We start from the raw sequence: 23,092 nt of genomic DNA, 5'->3' as shown, positions 1-23,092 counted from the left end.
TTTGTAATGACTTCTTTTGCGTTTCACCTAGGACAATATTACTCTAATTTTCAAATAGTAATAAAACTCATCTTATGGGTTACCCACGGGTTACCCATCCTCCCCTTTTTCTCCTCTCTCAATCACCCGTGGGTTACCCATGGGTTCTTCCAACGACCCAGATTTACCTATGGGTAACTTGGGTCGACTTGGGCTCATGGGCGGGTACCAATAGCATACCCACAGCTCAGGGTCTGCGTCGAGGAAGTGTACTCTACCATCTACAGGAATGTAGGATGCAAATGGTAAGCTTCGGTAGGGCAGATTAGACCTCAGGATGCAGAGAGTAGCTAATGGCGCCGCCGCTCAATAGGGTCGGTAGAAGCCAGCGAACAGCAGCAGACTCGGGCATATTCGGTCCAGCTCCCTCGGTCGCGCAAGTATTCATTTTATATAAACATATATTTCCCTGCTATGTTGAATAGCTCCTACAGATTTAGACCATCACAAACATTCCCCAGGTCTACGCCGAAACCTGTTGGCTTTCGCCATTTGCCTCACCTGGCCTCTTGCCGTCACACCAAGTTACCTTCTCTTTCATACTCTTGGAGTACATACCAGACTCCTCACTGTTGCGGTCATTGAGCCCCCAAGCGGCAGAAGAGTTGTCGTAAACAGTCGCCCTTCGCATATCACGAACATGCTTGCCAATATATGCGCCTTTCTTGCCTTTATGCATCACACAAGTGTTGTCCTGTCCGGGCGATTAGTAAGTAGGTATTTATTCTCACAGCACTTTTGTTGGAGAAAGGAAAAGCTAGTTTGGTGCAAGAAGAAAAAGATATTCAAGAGTGACATGAAGAGATTATGTCAACTTACCCACATCACCACATCGCCGTCGTTCTCCCAGTCCACCTGGACCACGTACTTATCCTGCGTGGCGTGGCGGAGCAACTCGTCAATCAGCGGCCGGCTCTCCTCGTATGACCAGCCGTCGACGTGGTGCACGTGCGCCGCGATGTAGAGGTTCATGCGGCCGCTGGGCTCGTGCAGCTGGGCGGCCATGTGGCGGCCCATGGGGTGGTCCATGGGGTCGATGCCCTGCAGCGGCTTGCAGTCGGGCGCGCCGAGCTTGCGGCTGTACCAGAGCGAGTGGCACAGCACGAGGTCCTTGACTTGTTCCTTGGTGGCCTCGTCCAGGTCCCGCCACGCGGCCCGCGTGTCCGCGTACAGCGTGCTGCCGCCGCTGCCCGGCGGCGGCAGCTTGTGCCCCCGCAGGATCGAGAACCCCGCGCGCCGCGGGTTGTACGAGCAGTCGACGTGGAAGAGCGCGTTGCCGGCGTTGATGTAGTGGCGAATGCTGTCGGCGGCTGCGATGGCACCGTCGTTCTCGACGTTGCCGATGTCGGCCAGCTGCGTGTGGGGGCCGAGCCGGTAGGGCTGGCCCGGCGGGATCCAGGGCGCGTGGTCCTCGAGGTCGCCGAACTGGGACGCGAAGGCCACGTGCGCCGCGTCGTCCATGCCCGTCTGGCGGAACACGAGCACGCCGTACCGGGCCATGCCCTCGCGGATGGCCGCGATGGTCTCGGCGGGGACGGGCTTGGTGAAGTCCACGCCCGCCGTCACCACGGCGCCGAGCTCGGCCCCCAGGGGCTGGAACTTCAGGCCGGAAATGCTGGTGCTTTCCGCTGCCTCCATGGTGCTGGTGGTCGATATTGCCTCAATGGTCTCTACGTACTATTTGGTTGGTGGGTCTTGGCCCTTCTCTTTGTAGACTTTGCAAGAAGGGATATGAGTGGCAGCATTAAGCGTGAGAGAAGAATAGGTAGTTATGGCTATAGTTGAAAAGCCCGACATATCCAGCTGAAGTAGAAGATGGTAGGGACGAGCCTGATGCTGTGCTGTGGGTCGACACTCTACAGGGCCGTGGCATGTTTCGCTCAAGTCCGATGCAGTATCAGTGGCGTACTCTATGATGGTGCGCAGACGAGTGAGCTGCCAGTTCTAGTAAAGTCGACAACGGCGAAGGATTTAGGCGAGGGTGGGTAGGTCAGCAAGGCTCCGGCGGGCCAGACGGAATCTGGAGAAACATAAAGCAAGTAAGACGAGCTCTTATCACAGTAAGCAGACTGCATATCTATTTCAAGGCCGGTGGTGGAATGTATACAAAGAGGACGAGATCATAACATGATCTTTTCTGTACGCCGGTCCTTGCTTGGCAGAACAGGAAGTGGGGGAGCAGAAAGAGTACAGATCCAACTGAGGGGAAGCTGTAGACAGAAGTATCGGTATAGTACATTCACAACTACGAAACATCCAATAGACGATTTTGGACTTCGATTATACTCTGATACCAAGTACCATGGATCTGCCGTATTACGGTCCAGGGGTAGTAGATCCACATTTCAGGGCTGTCTTATATCCAACCCGTGGGGTGTGAAGGAAGAATCAACTCACCCCTAAACCATCCTTGTATGTGCATGCATGCTTACTTTCTGCATGCAAGAGACACACACACACCACCTCGCCAGACATCCATGATAGCACTATCCCTGTCAAGCCGGCTCAGACCAAGCAAGAGGTTGCGCCATGTCAGACCACCTTAACGGCTTTCACTACCCCACGCCGACACCCGATCTGGTCTATCGCCCCGAGGCTCTGACACATCCACGGTACCGGATGTAACAGAGATGCTCCGATTCCTCCAAACTACGCACACTTAGACGAACGCGCGTCAAATTATTCAGCGCAGGTTCGGATTCGCATTGTGGTGTCGTCATACCAGTGGCTGCTATATTTGGAGATTAGGGGTAAGGGGGAGGGAGGAAGGTCATCTTTGGTACGTACCATTATACTGCTATTTTTGGCATTGGATAATTCGCTCGATCTTATCGCACCTTGTCCGCACAGTTGGGACATGAAGGTGAAAAGGGGGGAGCACACAGAACGAGGCCATAATATTACGGAGCATAGCGTATGTAGAGTGACTCCAAGATCGATCGTCAGATCTCATTCAACCTTCTTTTTGACTATTGCCCCAAGATGAGTGCAACACAACACGACCAAGTCCTGTCCCTGGCCACCATTGGGGCCGCTAGGCTGGAAGACATCGCGAGGAGATGCCACGTGCCCGTGGGCAGCATCGAAGATGTCTACCAGTGCACGCCTCTGCAAGAGAGCATGATCTCCGCGACGCGGGACGAAGTGTTCCACTTCGTACTCTCGTCCGAGCGCGGCGTGGACGTCGAGCAGTTCTGCGCGGCCCTGCGCCGCGTCGTGGCCGCGAACGCCATCCTGCGCACCCGGATCGTCAAGCTGTGCGGCGACAGGGACACCAATAACAACAGCAAGGAGCAGCCGGGGGGCGGCGGCCTAGGCCTAGTGCAGGTCGTCACCAGCGAGGACCACGTGACCGACCTCGCGACCGGGTTCGACAGTGTGGACGAGTACCTGCACGGCGACGCGCGCGCCGGCCACCACTTCTTCGCCGCGGGCGAGACGCTGTTCCGCTCGGCCTTCATCGGCCGGGACCTCGTGACCACCATGCACCACGCCATCGCCGACTACTGGTCCATGGACAAGATGCTACAGCTCGACATGCCTGCCGTCTACTTCGGGCAGCCGCCAATCAGGCGGCCCGCCTTTCGCGACTTCGTGACACAGTGCCTGCGGATCGACAGGGCGGCGGCCAGTGGCTTTTGGGCGTCGCGGTTCAAAGGCATCCCTGCCATTTTCCCGCCTCCGCCTCCAGAGCCATCCACCAAACGCAGGTTGCCGTCTACTACTGCGGCTACTGGCCCGGAGAAGAACCAGCCACCTGGAGGAGTCGTCAGCGAGAAGCCGTCCCGCATGATGCCGCTGCGCCGCAGCGCCCCCGCCCCGGCGGCATCTCCCCGTCGCACATGGTCTTCTACATCGAAGCAGCCTGGGCCCTGACCGCGGCCATCTACACCGACAGCGACAACGTCGCGTACGGCTACGTCATCTCCGGCCGCTCGCCGGACCCGGACGTCGTCGAGAACACGCTGGGCCCCACCGTCACCGAGATCCCGATCCAGGTCAGCGTGCCGCGCCGCGCCGCCGCGACGGTCGAGAAGCTGATCAAGGAGCGCGCGGCGTGGTGGCGCCACCTGCAGCAGCACACGCCCTTTCTGCAGTACGGACTGGAGAACATCGCTGGGGTGAGCGAGGCCGCCAGGGCCGCTGCGGGCTTCGGGGCGCTCATCAATATCCGCCCGTCCGTGTTTACGGGAGTGAATAGGGGGACCACCATCAAGGGCCCGGACATTACGATGCGCATGGTCTGGCTGCGCGGCTACTTCCCGCTCCAGTTGATCTTTAGCATCACCGAGGAGGGTGTCATGGTCTGGCCGCGGACCAACCCGTCGATTGTTAGCGACATCACGCTGGAGCGTATTCTGAACCAGTACGAGCACATCTTGCGTCTGTTGACCGAGGCGCCGCCGCAGACCAAGCTCGGCGACCTGCCGCTCCTAGACCCGCAGGCGCAGTCGGAGATTTTGCTCCGCAACAAACAGGAGGCCATTGCTCCCGGGGCTGCGGGGCGGTGCATCCGTAATGTGTTCAGTGGCCCAGCTCTGGCGCGGGCTTTCCGAAGTTGGGACATGAATATAACGGCATTAGCTACAACTAATGGCAAACATGAAGATGCCCAACTTCGCATCTTACATGGTAGCAACTCCTTCGAGAGAAGTATAGTGGATATGCCGAAAGGCTGTGGCATATGGATCACGGCCCCCGAGAGCATTGACCGTCTGGCACCTTTGGGCGGTATTGGGGAAGTCCTGGTTGAAGGCACAACCAGCAGCGCAGACGAAAATGAAACCTCAATTTCGCACTCCGTCGTCCCAACCCCCAAGTGGTCAACCTCGATCCGCGGGAGAAGGCAGCGCACTCAAAGTTCCTCCGCACAGGCATCCTAGCCAAATATGCGCTCGAAGATGACAACGGCGGCGTCGGCCGCCTTGTCCTCATTGGGCGGGTGAGCAACCGTGTCAAATTCGGAGGACAGATGATCCAACTCGAGGAGCTCGAGAGAGCGATCGCCAGTGGCTGCGACGCAGTGCGAGATGTCGTCACCGCCACGCGGATCTCGGGTGGTCGGACCATGCTGGTAGCCGTGCTGTGCCTGGCCGATACGGCGCTGCCCAGGTACACGGTGCTGGGAAGGTTGCCTCCTGCTGCAGCTGCGTCCGATATGTCGAGTAGCAGCAGTAGCAGCAGCGACGATCTTGCTACCACCACACGTACACGCGTGGAGGCTGGCATCCATGCGGCCAGAACGTGGGCGCAGCAGTCCAGTGGACTCCCGGCCGATCGGTTGCCCACCATCTGGCTGGCGGTCGAAAAGCTGCCGAGGGTGCAGGGGTCGCGTGACGTGGATCGGGTTGCGGTGCAGCAGTGGTTGATCACGGCACTGCGGGGATGATCAGTGCAGGTTTCATGCAGCCAAGGCAGTTGGGGCTAGTCGCGTTTCCGGTAGCTAACGCTCCGTGGTTATACAGACATGTTTAATATATCGTACTAGCTCTGTATCGCCTGGGCTCAATGATACGTATCAAGTATTTAGCTACATAGTTCTATTACACGTGGCATTTTCAGTACAACCAAGTGAGCGGGAACCTCGAACAAATGTGATGTCCAAATAACAACTACTTTGCTCCTGCACGTGCAGATCATCGCTCATTTGAAAAGGGGGGTGTGTTTATATATCGAATTCTCAAGTACCGAATAAAAACCTCCCACCCATGCTAAAGCAGTCACGAACCCGGCCGGCCCCCTTTGTGCCCCCTCTTGTGCAAATTCATCAGCGTAGCTGACGCGCGCCTTGCGCCCCCGCGAAGATTGCCGCTTGCGGAATGCCCTTACGCCCTTGGTGACGATCACAATGAGGCCGCAGTGAGCCAGTATCGTGAGGCCCATCTGCCGCTCCTTGCCGTGGGCCTCCTCCTCTGCAACGACCTCGGTGCGGCCCTCCTGGGCCAGGTGGACACGCGACTCGTGGGGCAGGTAGCGCCCCGGGTGCCAGGCGTTCCACAGCGCCGAGTTGGCGAGCACGAGGGCCGCCTCGAACACGTAGAAGAATACCTTGTAGCGCACGAGGAGGCTCAGCTTGCGCAGTTCTGTGTGGTCCGTCACGTCTGTCGTGGTGCTGCCGAGGGCGAACTCGACCAGCCGGTAGACGCAGCGCGCGATGATGAGGTCCATGCTGGGGTACAGCACGGCCAGGGGCGCGCGCACGACAAGCGGGTAGATCCGGGCCTGGCGGTAGCGGGCATGGAGGAGGATGACCAGGGCGTAGAAAGCGAGGATCACGACGGCCTGCAGGCACAACGTGGCGAGCGTCAGGTAGCGGCCCGCGCCACGTTCGACCCGTTCGGGCCTTCGACCACGCCCACGAGGCTGCCGAGTATGGTCGCGACGCGGCCGGGTCGGATGGGCGCCAGGGACGGGATGTATATGAAGATGCGGTTGAGGATGAAGTAGTTGGCGAGCTCGAGCAGTGGGATGGCTCGAGAGAGGTACCTACGTGTTAGTTACTGGATGAATACTTCAACCGAGATAGATTACTTGTGCTGCCAGTAGATGGTTCTCCACTTATGCACAAATCATGATCAAAACCTGGTTGGTGATGTATAGACTCAGGGGCGGCCGATCAGTCTTAGAGTACATGTAGTGATATGTGCTCCATTCTCGAACCCCATAACCTGCAGCAAGTAATGCAGCGCATATTGCATGAAGTCCTAGGATGTTCCATGCTTTGAAGCGACTATTGAGGATTATTTTGGTAAATCTATATTTCCCCCCCTATTTCCCTCGTTTTCCTTTAGACAGAACTCGTTCAGGGGAGAGACCAACTCAGAAGCACTGGAATATATGAGCGATGGCCGAGAGACCGTAGGCTTCCGCGAAGAAGATGGACACGCTTTGATTTGGCGCATAGACGTACAAGCTGCCAAAGATGGGGATTATGCTTGTCCATTAGCGATGTCGATGAGGAACCTACCGAGTCCGGGATTCCGTACTGGCTTACCCGCTTTCGCCTGCCACTTCTACCCGTGGATGATGATCATCATGAGATTTTGCTTAGGCGTACAACTGCTAGGGTATCATTGATGAAACGCTGTCACGAATGTGTCTCAAGAGACGTAGCGAAAAGATTTCCAGTCGAAAAGGACAATCAACGAAGCAAAGTCGTAATCGCCAAGGCCAAGACTCTCTAAGATATTTAATACTGTACTATATAATTCTCGATTCAACGGTCACTAAATGATCGTCCGCAGTACGCGTAAATCCTAATATTGACTTATCTTCATTCCCCTTCCCCAGAGTTTGTGTGTTTGGCGCCCTTTGCTTAAGGCGCGGAGGAATTCGTCTTGGATTTCAGACAGCAACAACCGGCACCCGCCGTCATCCATACCGACCTGGTTGGCTGGTAGGAGCGGTTGCTTACGTGCCTGGGACGAGCAGTAGAAGTCGGCTTGCCCTTGTGTTATACAACGCTTGACCCAAAAAGGAGAAACCTTCCGCCAAGACTTTTTGGTCCAAGATGGAACAAGCGTGGGTGGCCATAAGGTCTATCTTCCGGACGGGGAGCTCGGAGGACCAGGGTCACGGGTGGGTAGTATTCTGTCAATGCAGTCAGCACATGGAAACAAAGGTGGTCCGGGGGTGCGATTAGAAACTGTAAATCCACTGCATTCGAATATGCAAGCCCGTTCTGCACCAGGACCTTCTGCACCCTTCCCAGTCTGCTCTAGATCTGACTTGCATCTGCATGTCTCAAAGAAGAAATAACATATGCCAAGCCTCGCGGTCGATCCCCGCCCGCAGGATGGAGAGGGTAACTGTCAGCCTACATGCGATTGGGTGTTTTGTTGCCTACGCGATTAACTCAAGCCAGTCGTGGCAGTGCCTCTCGGCAATGAATGGTACGATTCGAGTGAGCTTACGTGAGAAATGGTTCATCTTTGTGCCTTGGCGGGCCAACGTGCTCGCACCAGAAGCTTAGCCAAGCCTAGCCCCCAGTCTTGGCGGACAGCACATTGGACTAGCCAGCCTCTGTCGTCGGACGGCGCGCACGGCCGGCCGCCCTAGGGTTCAGTAGCTATGCTTGTTTCAACGACACGACATCTGGAGATGGAACACTTCACGGTATGACCATCAATCGCGATGTTGCAGTGTGGCCCGCGACTAGACTAGAGGTAGATAAAATCGAGGGCAACTGATACGCTAAGCTAATTACATCTCGATCACCAACTTTCCAAACTGGCTACCGTTCTTGATGTCGTCAAAGAGCCCGTCGATCGCGTCCACGCAGTCCAGCCCCTTCACCGACCGGCTCACGATGGGCCGGATCTGGTGGTTCCGCACGAAGTCGACCATGTCCTTGAACTCGGCCCGGCTGCCGAGGATGGAGCCCTTGAGCTCGAGGTTCTTTAGCGCCGCGAGCATGGGCCAGTCCATGACGGGTCCCAGCGTCATGCCGTAGCTGGCGATGACGCCGCCCGGCTTGATGACGCCCATGGCCTTGGTGACGATGTTGCCGCCCGCGCCGTCGACGACGGCGTCGATCCGGGGCCGTTCGGCCGGCAGCATGGCCAGGAGCTGCTTGTCCCAGCCGTCGTTCTTGTAGTTGACCCCGCCCTTGGCGCCCAGCTGCACCGCCCGGGCGATCTTGTCGTCCGAGCCCGACGTCACGTAGATGTTGATGCCCAGCGGTACCGCGAACTGCAGCGCCTGCAGCGCGACGCCGCCGCCGATGCCCGTGATGAGGATGTTGCGCCCGGGTTCGGCGTTGGCCGACTTGACCATGAGCGCGCGCCAGGCCGTGATGCCGCAGCAGGGCAGCGCGGCGCCCTCGAGCGGGCTCAGGTGCTCGGGCAGCAGCTCGACCTCGCCCTCGTGCACCACGATATAGTTCTGGCCCATGCCCAGCGTGTCGTGGCCCGGCTCCTTGTGTGGGTTGACGCCGCCGACGGTGCTGAAGACGGACTCGTCCTCGGGGCCCTCGGGGCTGGATGCCCACCCGCGGAAGGGCGTCAGCACGACCTTGCGGTCGAGCAGGTCCGTGAGCTCGCAGCCCGGTCCCAGCTCGACGACGGTGCCGCAGCCGTCGGAGAACATGGGCGCCTTGAAGGAGAGGCCCGGGTACAGGTTCTGGCGCAGGAAGTAGTCGCGGTGGTTGAGCGCTGCCGCGTGCATCTTGATCAGGACCTCGTGGGGCCCGGGCGTGGGCTTGGGCACGAGGTTCAGCTGGAGCGGGAACCAGAACTTCCCGCCTTTGGCCCTCTTCTCCTTGAGGGTGATTGTGTGTGGCATCTTGCTTAAGGGGTTGAGGGAAGGATGGGAATGGATGGTATGCAGCTCGTAAAGAAAGACAGACAGACACAGTTGCTCGGCGACGAAGAAAAGAAGGAAATCAGGGGAACTTGCTGAAGTTCAATGAGAGGGAAAGCTACTGACCCGTAGGATATTGCTCAATCTTCTCTCGAGCCTGGCAGCCCGTGTTGATTATGCATCCTGATTATTCATCGGCGACTAACGTTCGGACATGAAGTCGACACTCGTACAGGAAGCCGAACCGGTTGCGAAGGATAGGATTCCAGAAGAGAAACAAGGTAAACATCCGAGAACTCGTTGTGGTGGTACATGCCATCCTTCCATCGACCAACCTCATTGGCCAGCCTGAACCGCGACTACTCCCGGGCGGGAAAAGGAGCCGGACCCTGGTCAATAGCCTTGGCAAGTCAGAAGGAGACATCCCATAATGGGCGCATGCATATGCAGCTTACACCCATACGAACCCCACTCCTTCCTCTCTCTCTTCCTTCTCTGCCTCCCCCTTCTTTTTCCCTTTCCCCCACACAGTCAAGATAGATCCCTGACGCCACCGACAACGCGGGGATTTGGCTTACTATCGAAGTAAGATCGGGTTCAGCATCAGACGAAAAGTTTCAGCTCACTGCTGTGAACAGGAATGACGGCAGTGTCCGCATCGAATCGAAAACCTGCTAATTATTGTCGAGCCATTGAGCAAACATGGACCGACGCGATGCCTCTTGCCTTCCCTCTTCTTGTCGTCCGACAGAGCCTACATACAAGCGTAATGGGGGCCCTTTGAGTCTGGCTATCGTCCCTTGGTACTCGAGTCTGCATCCAAGCCTGAGGAGAGTCGTCCTCGGCGAAGATCTGAAGTCATTTCGTCTCTCATTCACATTCTCAACCATATCCGTGTCCTTTGTCCTGTACTACATGTTTGACACCGTCATTGGGATCCAGCATCATTGAAAGATCATCAAAATGCGTTTCGATATACAAATCCCACCGACTACAGCTTCGGCTGCTGGCCTCTTGACGACGCTGCTGCTGCTGTTCGTGTTGCGGGCAGCGTACAAAGGCCTCGCCAACTTCTACACTGCCTGCTCCATCGGACTGCCCACCGTCTTCGCCCCCACAGACCAGACCGGCATCGTCTGGTCCCTCCTGTCCGTGAGCTACCGGTCGCGCCTGTCCGCGGTGCTCCCCGCCTGGCTCTGGCGGCGCGTCGCCCTCACGGTCCCGGGCTGGGAAGTCTACCAGAAGGCGAAGCCGTTTGACTACGACAGCGTCGCGCAGAACAAGAACAAGTCGTTCGTCCTGGTCGGGCCCTCGACGTTCGAGGTCTGGACCGTCGACCCCGTCGCCGTCCACGACGTCCAGCAGCGCGTCCACGACTTCGAGCAGGCCAAGGCGCTCGCCGTGCTGCTGGGAAAGTACGGCCCCAACGTCATCACGTCCAACGGCGAGCGCTGGGCGCGGTACCGGCGGCCCGTCGCGACCGTGCTCAGCGAGCGCATCTCGGGGGCCAACTTTGCGGCCGCTATCCGGCACGCCGAGGAGGTGTTTGTTCCCGTGCTCCCGTCGTCGAAGACTACCGGCAATGGCGCCGCGGACAAGATAGACGTACCGCATCTCTTCGATATGATCACCAATCTGACCTTCAACGTGCTCATCAGCGCCAGTATTGGTGACAAGTTCCCCTGGTCACTGGAGAAAGAGCAGGGGCGACCGGAGCCCGGCTACAAGTTCACGTACACGGAGGCGCTTCACCTATTCCTTGACAACTTCTATGGCATCAGCATGCTCCCCATGTCCGTCATTACGGGCTGGCCGAAATGGCTGGCGGGGCACAAGAAAGTATCAGCTGTCGGCGACGCCATTGCCGAGTATCGCGAACGCATGAGGTCGCTGCTCAACCTGGAGCGCGACCGCCTGGCCGCCGACAAGCAAACGCCGTCTTCTTCCGAAGGCGGCGGCAGGGCAGACCTCCTGGCGCTTCTAGTCAAAGCGTCCGAGGACGAAGCCCACACCGGCATGGCGCTCTCGAATGACGAGCTGGTCAGCAACCTGTTCGTGTTCATCGCGGGCGGCTTCAAAACCATCGCAGCTGCCCTGCAGACCGCCATGATCGCCCTGGCTGCCTACCCGCAGTGGCAGGACTGGCTTCTGGAGGAAGTCGACGCCATCGTGAATTCTTCCTCCGAGGATGCGGACTCTTGGGAAGTACGCAAAGGTCTTTCCGCAAGCCGTTCGCCACGTGGCCTTCATCTTGGAGATGATGCGGTTGCATGGCTCCTCGACCCGCCTGACCAGGATCGCTGCCGGTCCCCAGACGATGCAGACGTCCGGGGCTACTGTGCACATACCTGCGAAGACTCGGGTGCACGTCGACACCATGGCGCTGCACGTCCTACCCTGCTGGGCCGAGGTCAACCGCCAGTCCGACCCCTCCTTCGTATCCAATCCGAAGACGGACATGGACGGTGGTGTTCCGGACGAGCGTTCGTTCCGCCCCTCGCGGTGGCTCAACCCGCCCGGCTCCGAAAAGACCCACTACCTGCCCCCCAAGGGAACCTACGTGCCCTGGGGCACGGGCCCGCGGGTCTGTCCCGGCCAGAAGATGGCGCAGGTGGAGATCACGACCGTGATGCTGCGGATCCTGAAGGACCACCGCGTCGAGGCCTGCCCGTCCGTGGAGGGGGAGACGCAGAGCCAGGCCGAGGAGAAGTTCCGGACGGCTCTGCACGATGTGGAGTGGGGCGGTATCTTGCAGGTCAAGAGGAACAAGGATCTCTCCATCAAGTTTACTAAGCGAAAGTAGAGCAAGCCGAGATACTGGGACACTATTGGTTTGGAAGAAACGCGAGATTAGGTATTTAGTTTACCCTAGCATGCGGAAGGTGGGCGGGAGAGGCGCGAACGTCTGTGGATGTGCTAGATAGGCGTATCTACGAACCACTCAACTGGTTGTACATATCAATGTTTCACACGTCCACATGCTAGAATTCCCGCCTCGAACTGCCGCCAAGCAGGCGAACTATGGCTGCTTACTATGGTTATCTGTACCATCCAGAGTCCTACGACTCACTCTATCGAATGAGGCTGTAGATAACGAACTCTCCAGCAGCCAGAGTTTCATCCTCGGCGGATTGGAAGATAGGGGTTTGCTGGTAAGTAAGTCTATGGTGGGATGGCTCGCAGCTTGGCACATAAATAGAAACAGGAAAAGAGATAACCAGAACCACAGCCAATCCCAACCACTTTTGTTCAATGGCGTCATAAGCAGGGCGATATCAGGGTAGGGGCCAAATGCCTGTGCCTTTCACCGGTGCCAAGATGGAAAATGTATGGTTCTTTTTCGCACACACGTGCAGCCAATAATCTGCATGTGGATGTGGTAAGTATATGGTAATATGCATGTATCCCTGCCCCTGGTTGCATGGAAAGGCCAAGACGGTAAATTTCTTCGTAAGCCGCCAACACTGCGCCACCCGCAAGCCCTCGTCTGCAAGCCTTGGTCATTGGCGGGCGGAATATTGATTGGCGAAGCGGGTTACAGGGGCACTTTATCGGGCCAATCGGCAGATACTCCCGCTTACAGCCGATGCCTTTGTCCGAGAAAGTCTCACGCCCTTCGCCTTGTTACAGAAAACGGCATGGGAACCGAATGGGACGCTGACAAGTTACGCGTAACAAGACGGCTGATTCGGGCAGAACCCCGTTAACTCCTGGGTAGGTGTGGCACGACATCGCACGGGGTGAAGGAAGAAACCCGGTATATTGTATCATGATCCAATTCTGGAAAGGGGTTAGTCTATAGTGGGGGGACGCTTTTCCCTGTTCCAGCCGTTATAGAGGTACTATCAAAACACCATAATGACACTGCATATGCTCCTGATCCGGGGGAAGTATCCCATGTACGCCGTACCCGGGGCACCAGTAATCGAAAACTTGGTCACCGTAATCTTGCATGCCGAGTCCTACCAGCTTCGCATTTTGATACCCACCCTCCAAGTGACGTGCAAGATAGGCAAGGGCTATCGACGGAAAACGGCTTCTCTACACACCTGTCGACTGCTATATTTATCCGAAAGGAAGCGGGGGAGGGGCGTTGGATGACTGACGTGCGGGGGCTTATCTCTTGGAAGCCGAGATGCTGCCGTTGGATAGGCCCTCCCCGATCGCCATCGGCGACTACTTCAGTCGTGGAGCCCCGGAGATGCCACACCCACCAGGACCGCGGAGGAAACGCGGATCTACGCGATCCTCCAAGATAGGATTCTTTCCCTGGAGGATGACTGCAGACGAGCTGAGCTAGTGGTCTGACCTGCTCATGCAGTCAAAAAAAACTTCAATAAACATACCTACATATGTAACCAGCCAGAGATACAGCACTAAAATCGCCCGACTTCCATTCGAACTGCATGACGGGGGGTCCTACTATACACCTTCCAGACAAAGAAAAGGCCCAAGGCTCCGGTCAGGGTGATATTAACGGCTGAGCGGCCGCAGATGGTTATCTCGTGAGCTTGGCCATACAAAGTCCACGTTTCAGCCGTCGAGCCGTCCAATTGGTCCGCTTTTCAGTATAATTATACCGGCCCCTATCTCCCCCTATCCTGAGTCCGCGACATCCCAGAAGACTGTTCCAGGCGATGACTGCATAGACGAAAAGGACCAGCGAAGGTGTGCCGGGAAAGACGTAGCTCTGCATCATGGGCTTACTCAGATCATGATGGAGGTGAAAAGGGGGGATGACTCCGGGAGGGTCGCTTACGGGGTTGGTGAGAAGTTTATCAGCAGAGTCCAGGCGAAGAATAAGCAGGGAGCAGAGGCTAGACAGGAAGGAATCGGACTTGTGCCACCCTTCAGGCTGGATTCGTTGTCAGCAATGTCTGAGATGGGTGTCCTAAGGATTCTCACCCCGTGGGGAGGGCTTGGCTTGGTGGGACAACATGGTTGCCCGACGCTATCTAAAGGGGCAGGGATAATGATGATAAGAACGGTTTTGGTAGTAGAAGTCCGAGTGCGAGTTATTCAGCACTGTGTGGAGTATCTTTGTAGAAAGCTTCGAGAGTATAAAAAGGGGCAGATATAGGACCACGGGGCTTAAGTGTGTTACAGACGAACTATGCTCATCCCCATCGTCCATGTCCTCCCATAAATCTTAAACATCGTTTTCGTCACACTTCGTATCTCCTGACCAGTAAGCGTACTGTACTCATAGTCACCGCCCCTTTTCTACCTACTCTTTGATACTCCCATAATTCCTCCTCCAGTCACCATGGCCAACCAAGAACCCATCGCCATCTGCGGCATGTCCTACCGGGCCCCGGGCATCGGGCGCAAGGGCCTCTGGGACTACCTGGCCCAGGCCCGCTCGGCCTGGACGCGGGTGCCGGCGGACCGGTTCGAGGAGTCGGCCTACTTCCGCAAGGGCGGCGACCGGTCCGGGGTGATGAGCACGCAGGGCGCGCACTTCATCGACGAGCCGTACGGCTTCGACGCGGCCTTCTTCAACATGCGCGCCGAGGAGGCCAAGCACTCGGACCCGCAGCACCGGCTCATGCTCGAGGTCGCGCTCGAGGCCGCCGAGGACGCCGGCCTGAGCCTCGCCGACGTCGCGGGCAAGAAGATCGGCGTCTTCGTCGGCTCCGGCCAGCACGAGTACGCCCAGCGCCTCGGCGACGACGAGCACGTCGTCCAGACCTTCTCCGGCACCGGCAACGCCGTCTGCATGGCCGCCAACCGCGTCTCCTACTTCTTCGACATCGACGGGCCCAGCGTCGTCTCCGACGCCGCCTGCGCCAGCAGCGTCTACGCGGCCCATGTCGCCGTCAACGCGCTGCGGAACGGCGAGTGCACGGCGGCGTTTGTGGGGACCGCGTCGTTGAACCTGAGTCCGGCTGGCTGGCTCGTGCTTGAGAAGACAGGGTGAGTACATGCTTCCTTCAATAAAGCGCGTACTAGTTTGCCGTATAAATCCGTTTCATCTCGCGAGGCCGTAACGGTTGAAGCACCAGCTGTGCGAGGGACATGAAGAATAACTGCTAACGATTTCTGACTCACCATGCAGGGCGCTGTCGGAGCACGGCCGAAGCTATTCGTATGATTCGAAGGCTTCTGGATTCGGTCGGGGTGAAGGCGCGGCGTGCTTGTTCATCAAGCGCATGGATGATGCCATCCGCGACGGCGACCCCATCCATGCCGTCATCCGCGGCACAGCGTGCAACCACAGCGGCAGGAGCGACGGCATCACCATGCCCAACGGGCTGGCCCAGCAGAAGCTGCTATGGGCAGTACACAACGCGGCCGGACTGGATCCGTCAGACACGCCGGTTATTGAAGTAAGTGTCGCCCAATAATGCTTCCTCAACTGTGTAAAGTGTGAGGTCGAATACTAACGAAACTCCCTGCGATCAATAGGGACATGGTACTGGCACAGGGGTAGGAGATCCCATTGAATCTGGGGCATTCACAGCAGTGCTCGGCAGAAATAGGACATCAGCAAACCCATTACATCTCGGTTCTATAAAGTCTAACTTTGGGTGAGTGCAGCCAACCTTCATCTGCCGCCACCTTAACAACTAGTTCTTGAGGTGGTGTGAGAAGGAAAGCCATTTGTTTGCTGAAATTTATGGGCTACCAGACATCTCGAAGGTGCAAGCGGAGCTCTTGCTATGATCAAGGCCATCATGCAGGTCAAGAATGGCATCGTACTACCCACTGCTGGCTTCGAGTCCATCAACCCCAAGATCCAGGACCCCGAGAAGGTCAAAATCGCCGAGATGCCCCTTCCGTGGCCTGAGAACGAGGCTCGGAGGTGCCTCATCACCAACTTCGGTAAGATTGCATCACTATACAGTGACTTGGTAACAGTCCATTGGCTGAGGTCACGGCTAATACTACTGGCTTAGGATTCGGTGGCAGCAACTCGGCCATCATCATTGAGCAGGCCCCCGTCCAGGCAGCTAAGCCAAATGGGGTCACGAATGGCCACAGTAATGGCGTGAACGGGCATAACGGCCTCATCACAAATGGATCCAACGGCCACAGCAATGGCAATGGCACAAACGGACATAGTAACGGCAGCGAGGTCCAGTCTAAGCGACTCTTCGTTTTCTCGGCCAAAACGCAGGTGAGTCCTCAAAAACCAAGGCATGTCGTTTTTGACCTTCACTGACTATAATCTTGCTATAGAAAAGCCTGGATGCCTACCTGTCGTCCTGGGAGGATTACCTTGAGGAAGCACCCGAGCCCAAGGAATTCTTCCAGGATCTCAGCTACACACTAGGGCAGCGCCGCACTCATTTCCCCTACCGTGTGGCTGCATCGGCCGACTCTGTAGAAGGCCTCGAGGAGGCTATATCTACATTGAAGCCCGTCAGGATCAAGGACCGCATCCTCAACTTTGTTTTCACCGGTCAGGGTGCACAGTAGGTGTTTTCCACTTCCAGCGGCCAGAACCCTCCATTCGCTGACCCTAATGAACCAGATATGCCCAAATGGCTTTGGCGCTTAGAAGCTTCAAGGTCTTCGCGGAGGCTTTGAAAGAGGCCGAGTCACACCTCCAGAAGTTGGGATCGCAGTGGTCCCTGCTCGAGGAGCTCAACAAGCCAGCCGAAGAGTCTCGCGTCAACGAGGCAGAGATCAGTCAGCCAGCTTGCACATGTATTCAGCTTGCTCTAGTGGCGCTTCTTGCCAGCTGGGGCATTGTCCCGACTGCCGTCACTGGGCACTCCAGCGGAGAGATTGCTGCCGCCTTCGCCGCCGGCCTGGTGTCGTTCCAAGAGGCCGTGGCCGTGTCCTACTTCCGTGGCCAGGCTGCTGCTCGATTGGCTAGCCAACAGAGCCCCGACCAGAAAGGGGCTATGTTGGCGCTCGGCGTGGGTGCCGAGGAAGCCACCAAGCTTATCGCCGAGCACGGCAGCGGCTATGCGACCGTGGCAGCCGTCAATAGCTTCAACAGCGTGACGATCTCGGGAGACAAGCCGGTCATCGAGAAGGTCTTCAAGGCCGCCGAGGCGCAGGGGACCTTTGCTCGCAAGCTGAACGTGGAGATGGCCTACCACTCCCGGCACATGGAGCAAGTCGCTGGCTACTACCTCGACGCCATCACCCCCTACTGTGGTCAAGCCTCCCACGGAAAGGATGATGCTCAGCGTCCCGTATTCTTTTCCTCTGTGACTGGGAAAGTCGAGGACTCGGTTGGAGCCTCGTACTGGATCAAGAACTTGGTGCAACCTGTCTTGTTTGCCAATGCTATCTCGGGCATCTTGACTCTATTCGAAGAGAGTGACAACAAACTCCTGAAGGCATTGCCAAAGGTCATCGTAGAGGTTGGACCACATGCTGCTCTCAAGAACCCCATCAAGCAGACAGTCGAGTCCATCCAGGCCGAGAAGAACTGGGGCCCGGCATCTTTCAGCTACGTCCCAACCCTGCTACGCGGGACCGACGCGGAGCAGGCCGCGCTCGACCTCGCCGGCACCCTCTACACCCTGGGCCTGCCCATCCAACTGGGCGCCGTCAACCAGACCGACCAGACGAACGCGCACGTCCTGACCGAGCTGCCCTCGTACGCGTGGGACAAGACACGATACGAGCTGCGGCCGCGCGCGACGCATGAGAAGTTCTGCCCGGGCGAGGACTACCACCCCTGATCGGGCGCAAGATGCCGTCCAGCGGCGGCCAGGAGCGCTCCTACCGCCAGGTCTTCACCCTGGACGAGATGCCGTGGATCCGCGACCACGTTGTCGGCGGCTCCACCATCTTCCCCATGACGGGGTACATGTCGTGCGCCATCGAGGCGGCGCGGCGGACCATCACCACCCAGGCTGAGGCGTTCCTCGTGACCGACTTCCACGTCTCCCGCAGTCTGGAGGTGCTCGAGGAGCAGACCATCGACCTCGTGACCAAGCTGCGGCCCGCCGCCCTCGGAGAGGCGCCTTCTCGACCAAGGCCTGGTCCTTCGAGATCACCACTTGGGCCGAGAAGGACGGCTGGACTGTCCATTGCTGGGGCCAGATCGAGCCGGAGATGGCGGAGATGACGATGGACACGCCTACGCTCAAAACAGGTATTCCGCTTGTTAACGACGTCGCCAGCCTCAACGAGCATAATATCGAGGAGGAGTATGCTAAAGCCGCCGTTAGAGCCACTCAATACGGCCCCTCATTCAAGAACAACTTCAAGTTCTACACAGGAAATGGTTTCACCGTCCTGCAACATAAGTTGAGGGATCTAGGCGAGGCGCGGAATGACCCCTATGCTCGCGGGTCACCGGCCAGTGTCGACCCGCCCACCATCGACGGCTTCCTACAGGGTGGTGGTCCCCTGCAGTATGACGAGCAGGGTAGAAGGCCGGCGCAGATGCCCAACTACATCAGCCGCTTCCGAGTATCCAACAAGATCCCATCGGAGCCTGGCTCGCGCTTCGACATCGTCATGCGCAAGTTGAGCTACGATATCAAGGGCGGTCGCCTGTACGTCAGCGTCGCGGTCTACTCGCGGGCAGACAACGGTGAACTGACGCCTGTGTGCGAGTTCGAATCGTCCCGGTTCCGCAACATCGGCTCGGCGAGGAGATCGCCGATCCAGCCAGCAACGTACCTGACAACTGGGCATGGGAAGTCCTGCCCAAGTTCGATTCCCTGCCGGCGGACCAGCTGCGCAAGAAGGTGGCCGAGTCCGTCCCAGAACTGGGCATGGAAGAAGATATCCGCCTCGAGAAGTTAGGAAAGGCTGGCTATTACTACATTGGCGAGGCTCTCAAGAAGACGGCGGGCGAGGACTTCTCGAAGCTGCCGCACCATTACAACCGCTTCATCCACTGGGCCGCCAAGATCATGGCCGAGTCCGGCCTGGAATTCTCCGAGAAGCCGACCGAGCTTCTCAACGAGGTGCGAAGCGACGCGCAGGGCTTGCTATGCTGCGCCATCGGCGAGAATCTCGTGGACATCCTCCACGGGGAGGTCGAGCCTCTGGAGATCATGCTGACGGACAACCGGCTCACCAAGAACTACGAGAACGGGACAAACAACTACCTCAGCGAGGTCCTGGGCTACTACGCCGAGATGCTGGCGGACCTGGAGCCGAACCAACGCATCCTGGAAATCGGGGCCGGGACCGCCGGCTCCACCCTGCCCGTCCTCGAGGGCCTCTCCAAGGACAGGGACGAGCCGGGCTTCATGAGCTACACCTTCACCGACGTGTCCTCGGGCTTCTTCGAGGGCGCGCGCACCAAGCTGGAGAAGTGGACGAACCGCATCACGTACAAGAAGCTGGACATCACGCAGGACCCCGTCGCGCAGGGCTTCGCGCTCGAGGACTTCGACGTCGTCATCGCGGCCAACGTGCTGCACGCGACGCCCGACATGGTGCACACCATCACCAACGTGCGCAGCCTGCTCAAGCCCGGCGGCAAGCTGCTGCTGCTCGAGGGCAACCAGCACACGACCATGCTGCTGCCCTTCACCCTCATGCCGGGCTGGTGGACCTCGACCGACAAGTACCGCGACCACGGCGACGGGCCCATGATGCCCACCGCGACCTGGGACCAGCTGCTGCGCGACAGCGGCTTCTCGGGCGTCGAGACCACTATCCCGAGCAGCTGGAACGCCGACGTGCCGCTGATGAGCGTCATCTCCTCGACGCGCATCGGCAAGCAGGACGAGAGCCGCGAGCTCATCGTCAGCGGGCCGTTCGTCGAGGACGTCGAGGTGGAGTTCGCCCAGGGGGTGGCGGACCTCGTCTCGCAGCAGTTGGGCTGCACGGTCGACATCCGGCCGCTTGCCGAGATCGATGCCGAGGATGAGCCCTACTACATCTTCATCGACTCCGTCAAGGAGAGCGTCATGCAGAACATGACGCGGGAGAAGTTCGAACACCTGCAGAACCTGATCCTCCACAACAAAGGGCTGCTGTACATCACCCCTGAGGGTGCCAACCCCGACGCCAACATGATCCTGGGCATGCTGCGCACGGTGCGGATGGAGTCGGACCCCAAGGCCCTGACGCTGCTCCAGGACGTCCCGAGCACGCCGGCGGGCGCCCTGGGGCATCCTCAAGGTGGCCGAGCGCCTGCGCGACCCCGAGGTGACGCGGCACCAGGACCAGGACCTGGTCTGGAAAGACGGCGCGATCCACTTCCCGCGCATGCTGCAGCTCAAGGACGTCAAGGAGCAGTTCGCCGTCGAGCAGAACATCGCCTTCCTCAAGGTCCAGAACCTGTGGGGCCGGGCCGGCGACCGCGCGCTCGAGATGACCATCGACGTCGCCGGCAGCCCCGACACGCTCTACTTCCGCCGCACCGAGGTCGGCGAGAAAGCCCTCGGCGACGACGAGGTCATCGTCCGCGTCGAGGCCGCCGGTCTCAGCCACCGCGACCTCGAGGTCGTCCTCGGCGCCGTCCCGTGGGCGCCGCCCGGATACGACGGCTGCGGCAAGGTCATCAAGACCGGGTCGCGCGTCTCGCACGTGCGCGAGGGCGACGATGTCTTCTTCCTCTCGCTCGAATCCAGCGCCGTGGCGACTTACAAGCAGCTGCCGTCGTGGCAGATCGCCAGGATCCCCGAGGCGATCAGCATCACCGACGCAGCGACCATGCCACTGGCCTACTCGCTCGCCGTCCTGGCCCTGATCCAGACGGCGCGGACCCGCAAGGGCGAGACAGTGCTGGTGCACGCCGCGACCGGCGCGGTAGGGCAAGCGTGCATCATCTTGGCGCAGCACCTCGGCGCCACGGTTTTCGCGACGGCCGGGACCGACGCCAAGCGCGCGTTCCTGCACAGCACCTACGGCATCCCCGCGGACCGCATCTTCTCGAGCCGCACGCCCGCCTTCCGCGACAGCATCATGGCGGCCACGGGCGGTAAGGGTGTCGACGTCCCTAGTCAACTCGCTGAGCGGCGAGCTGCTGACGGAGACGTGGGCGCTCGCGGCCCCCTACGCGCGCTTCGTCGAGGTCGGCAACAAGGACACGTTCCTCAACAACAGCCTGCCGATGCGGCCCTTCAACAGCGGTGTGACGTTCGCGGGCGTCGACCTGCGCGATTTACATAAACACCGGCCGGACGACGTGCGCGACGTCTTCGCCGAGGTCGTGCGGCTCGTGCGCAGCGGCGTCGCGCGGCCACTCGGGCCCATGACCGCGTTCCCCGTCTCGCGGCTGTCGTCGGCGCTCAAGAAGCTCAAATCGGCGGACCACACCGGCAAGGTCATCGTGACGCTGGGGCCCGACGAGAGCTTCATGGCCGAGACGCCGCTGCTGCCCTCGACGGTTACCATGAACGCCAACGCCACCTACGTCGTCACGGGCGGGACCCGCGGCATCGGGCTGGAGCTCGCCTACTGGCTGATCGAGCACGGGGCGCGCTACATCGTCCTGCTGGGCCGGAGCGGCGGCAAGGGCGAAGATGTCCAGAAGCTTCTGGCCAAGTACGCGGACACGGACGTGACTATCAGGGCCCTTGCTTGCAATGTCGGCCGTCGCGGTGAACTTGCCAAAGTCATGGATTCGATCACTGACCTTCCCCCTGTCAAGGGTGTGGTACACAGTGCCCTTCTTCTCAGTGTAAGTCTTTCCAGGCGGGGATTAACAAGCGGTGTGTTTTGTTATTCAAGTAGCATGCTGACGATATATGCCTTCCCAACAGGACAAACTCTTTGTGAACGCTACCTACGAAGACTGGGAGATCAACACTACACCCAGGGTACATGGTGCATGGAACCTCCATGAACTGATGCCCAAGGACCTCGACTTCTTCATTGCTCTTTCTTCATTCAGTGGCGATACTGGAAACATTGGACAAGCCATCTACGCCGGCACAGCTGTAAGTGGATACTACATATCTCCCTTCCCCCTCTCACCCCCTTATTCTATCGATATTCGAAGCTGACACAACACCTCAGGGATTCTACGACGCCTTTGCCAAACACCGCAACAGGCAGGGCCAATACACCGTGTCCATCGCGCTGCCCGTCGTCCTGGACGTGGGCTACGTGGTGGAGCACAACATCACGGAGCTGCTCAAGATGGCGCTGGGCGCGTCCCTGACCATGGCCGACATCCGGGCCCTGTTCAAGTGCGCCGTGAAAGGGTCGCTGGCGAAGCCGACGCCCTACGTGCAGGCCTCGGGCCGCGCCACCGCGTTCAAGGTCTACGTCGACGGGCAGGCCGTGTCCAACGGGTCCTGGAAGTACTTCCACCCGGTGCACACCAAGGAGCGGCTGGCGGAGGCGGCGGCGCAGAAGAGCCGGGCGGCCGAGGCGAACGCCGCGGGTGGCGGTGCCGGCGGCGACTTCTCGACGGCGTCGTGGACCGCGGCCGACGACCCGGAGCTCGGCCTCACCGAGGCCCTCATCACCAAGGTCGCGGCCATGACCATGATGGAGCGCGACGAGGTCCTGGCCGACGCCCCGCTCGGCTCCTACAACCTCGACTCGCTGGTCTCGGTGGAGCTGCGCAACTGGATCCGCAGGGAGACGACTGTCGAGCTGACGCTGAGTGCCATCATGCACGCGGACAGCTTGAGGGCCCTGGCCGCTGAGATTCTGACTCAGAGGAAGGCGGAATAAACTGTCGAAAAAAAAAAGCATAACTCCTATATGTGGTCACGTCGCTATATGCTTTGGCTGAATATTTGATACATAGTATAGTCGGCGAAAGTGTGGTTTTCAAGATAGCAGCTTTTTATTTCATCACTCGTTCGATCGCCACTTTGGGAGTGCAGTTACACTTTTAGTTGGTGATGACATATTATGAGAGATG

At 58.7% G+C, this 23,092-nt stretch overlaps 7 protein-coding genes across 7 annotated transcripts; 4 read left to right on the top strand and 3 right to left on the bottom strand.

Moving 5' to 3' along the window:
• Positions 1-502: 502 nt before the first annotated feature.
• On the bottom strand, positions 503-1,677 carry PG994_003892 (uncharacterized protein; the record flags this gene model as incomplete). The annotated part of the gene is made up of 2 exons (XM_066855301.1): positions 503-733; positions 859-1,677. The coding sequence occupies 2 exons, from the start codon at positions 1,675-1,677 to the stop codon at positions 503-505; spliced, it is 1,050 nt and encodes a 349-aa protein (XP_066719579.1).
• Positions 1,678-3,021: 1,344 nt separating this feature from the next.
• PG994_003891 (acetyl-CoA synthetase-like protein) lies at positions 3,022-5,428 on the top strand (the record flags this gene model as incomplete). Its single annotated transcript, XM_066855300.1, has 3 exons — positions 3,022-3,689; positions 3,731-4,770; positions 4,860-5,428. 3 exons carry the CDS (start codon positions 3,022-3,024, stop codon positions 5,426-5,428), a joined length of 2,277 nt encoding a protein of 758 aa, XP_066719578.1.
• Positions 5,429-5,682: 254 nt separating this feature from the next.
• PG994_003890 (uncharacterized protein) lies at positions 5,683-6,207 on the bottom strand (the record flags this gene model as incomplete). Its single annotated transcript, XM_066855299.1, has 1 exon — positions 5,683-6,207. One exon carries the CDS (start codon positions 6,205-6,207, stop codon positions 5,683-5,685), a length of 525 nt encoding a protein of 174 aa, XP_066719577.1.
• A 69-nt stretch (positions 6,208-6,276) lies between these two features.
• PG994_003889 (uncharacterized protein) lies at positions 6,277-6,486 on the top strand (the record flags this gene model as incomplete). Its single annotated transcript, XM_066855298.1, has 1 exon — positions 6,277-6,486. One exon carries the CDS (start codon positions 6,277-6,279, stop codon positions 6,484-6,486), a length of 210 nt encoding a protein of 69 aa, XP_066719576.1.
• Positions 6,487-8,241: 1,755 nt separating this feature from the next.
• PG994_003888 (uncharacterized protein) lies at positions 8,242-9,321 on the bottom strand (the record flags this gene model as incomplete). Its single annotated transcript, XM_066855297.1, has 1 exon — positions 8,242-9,321. The coding sequence occupies one exon, from the start codon at positions 9,319-9,321 to the stop codon at positions 8,242-8,244; it is 1,080 nt and encodes a 359-aa protein (XP_066719575.1).
• Positions 9,322-10,302: 981 nt separating this feature from the next.
• Positions 10,303-12,142, top strand: PG994_003887 (uncharacterized protein; the record flags this gene model as incomplete). The annotated part of the gene is given in 2 exon segments (XM_066855296.1): positions 10,303-11,544; positions 11,555-12,142. 2 exon segments carry the CDS (start codon positions 10,303-10,305, stop codon positions 12,140-12,142), a joined length of 1,830 nt encoding a protein of 609 aa, XP_066719574.1.
• A 2,463-nt stretch (positions 12,143-14,605) lies between these two features.
• On the top strand, positions 14,606-22,899 carry PG994_003886 (polyketide synthase; the record flags this gene model as incomplete). The annotated part of the gene is made up of 14 exons (XM_066855295.1): positions 14,606-15,255; positions 15,398-15,668; positions 15,748-15,869; positions 15,971-16,164; positions 16,239-16,459; positions 16,522-16,757; positions 16,817-17,953; positions 18,007-18,232; positions 18,283-18,875; positions 18,926-20,351; positions 20,392-21,193; positions 21,216-21,895; positions 21,978-22,154; positions 22,234-22,899. 14 exons carry the CDS (start codon positions 14,606-14,608, stop codon positions 22,897-22,899), a joined length of 7,401 nt encoding a protein of 2,466 aa, XP_066719573.1.
• Between the last annotated feature and the right edge of the window lie 193 nt (positions 22,900-23,092).

This window comes from Apiospora phragmitis (assembly GCF_038363925.1).
Source record: "Apiospora phragmitis strain CBS 135458 chromosome Unknown utg000004l:1.0-3135199.0:1.0-3139288.0, whole genome shotgun sequence".
In the NCBI taxonomy this organism is placed as follows: Eukaryota; Fungi; Ascomycota; class Sordariomycetes; order Amphisphaeriales; family Apiosporaceae; genus Apiospora; species Apiospora phragmitis.
This window is presented reverse-complemented; position numbering and strand designations above follow the sequence as displayed.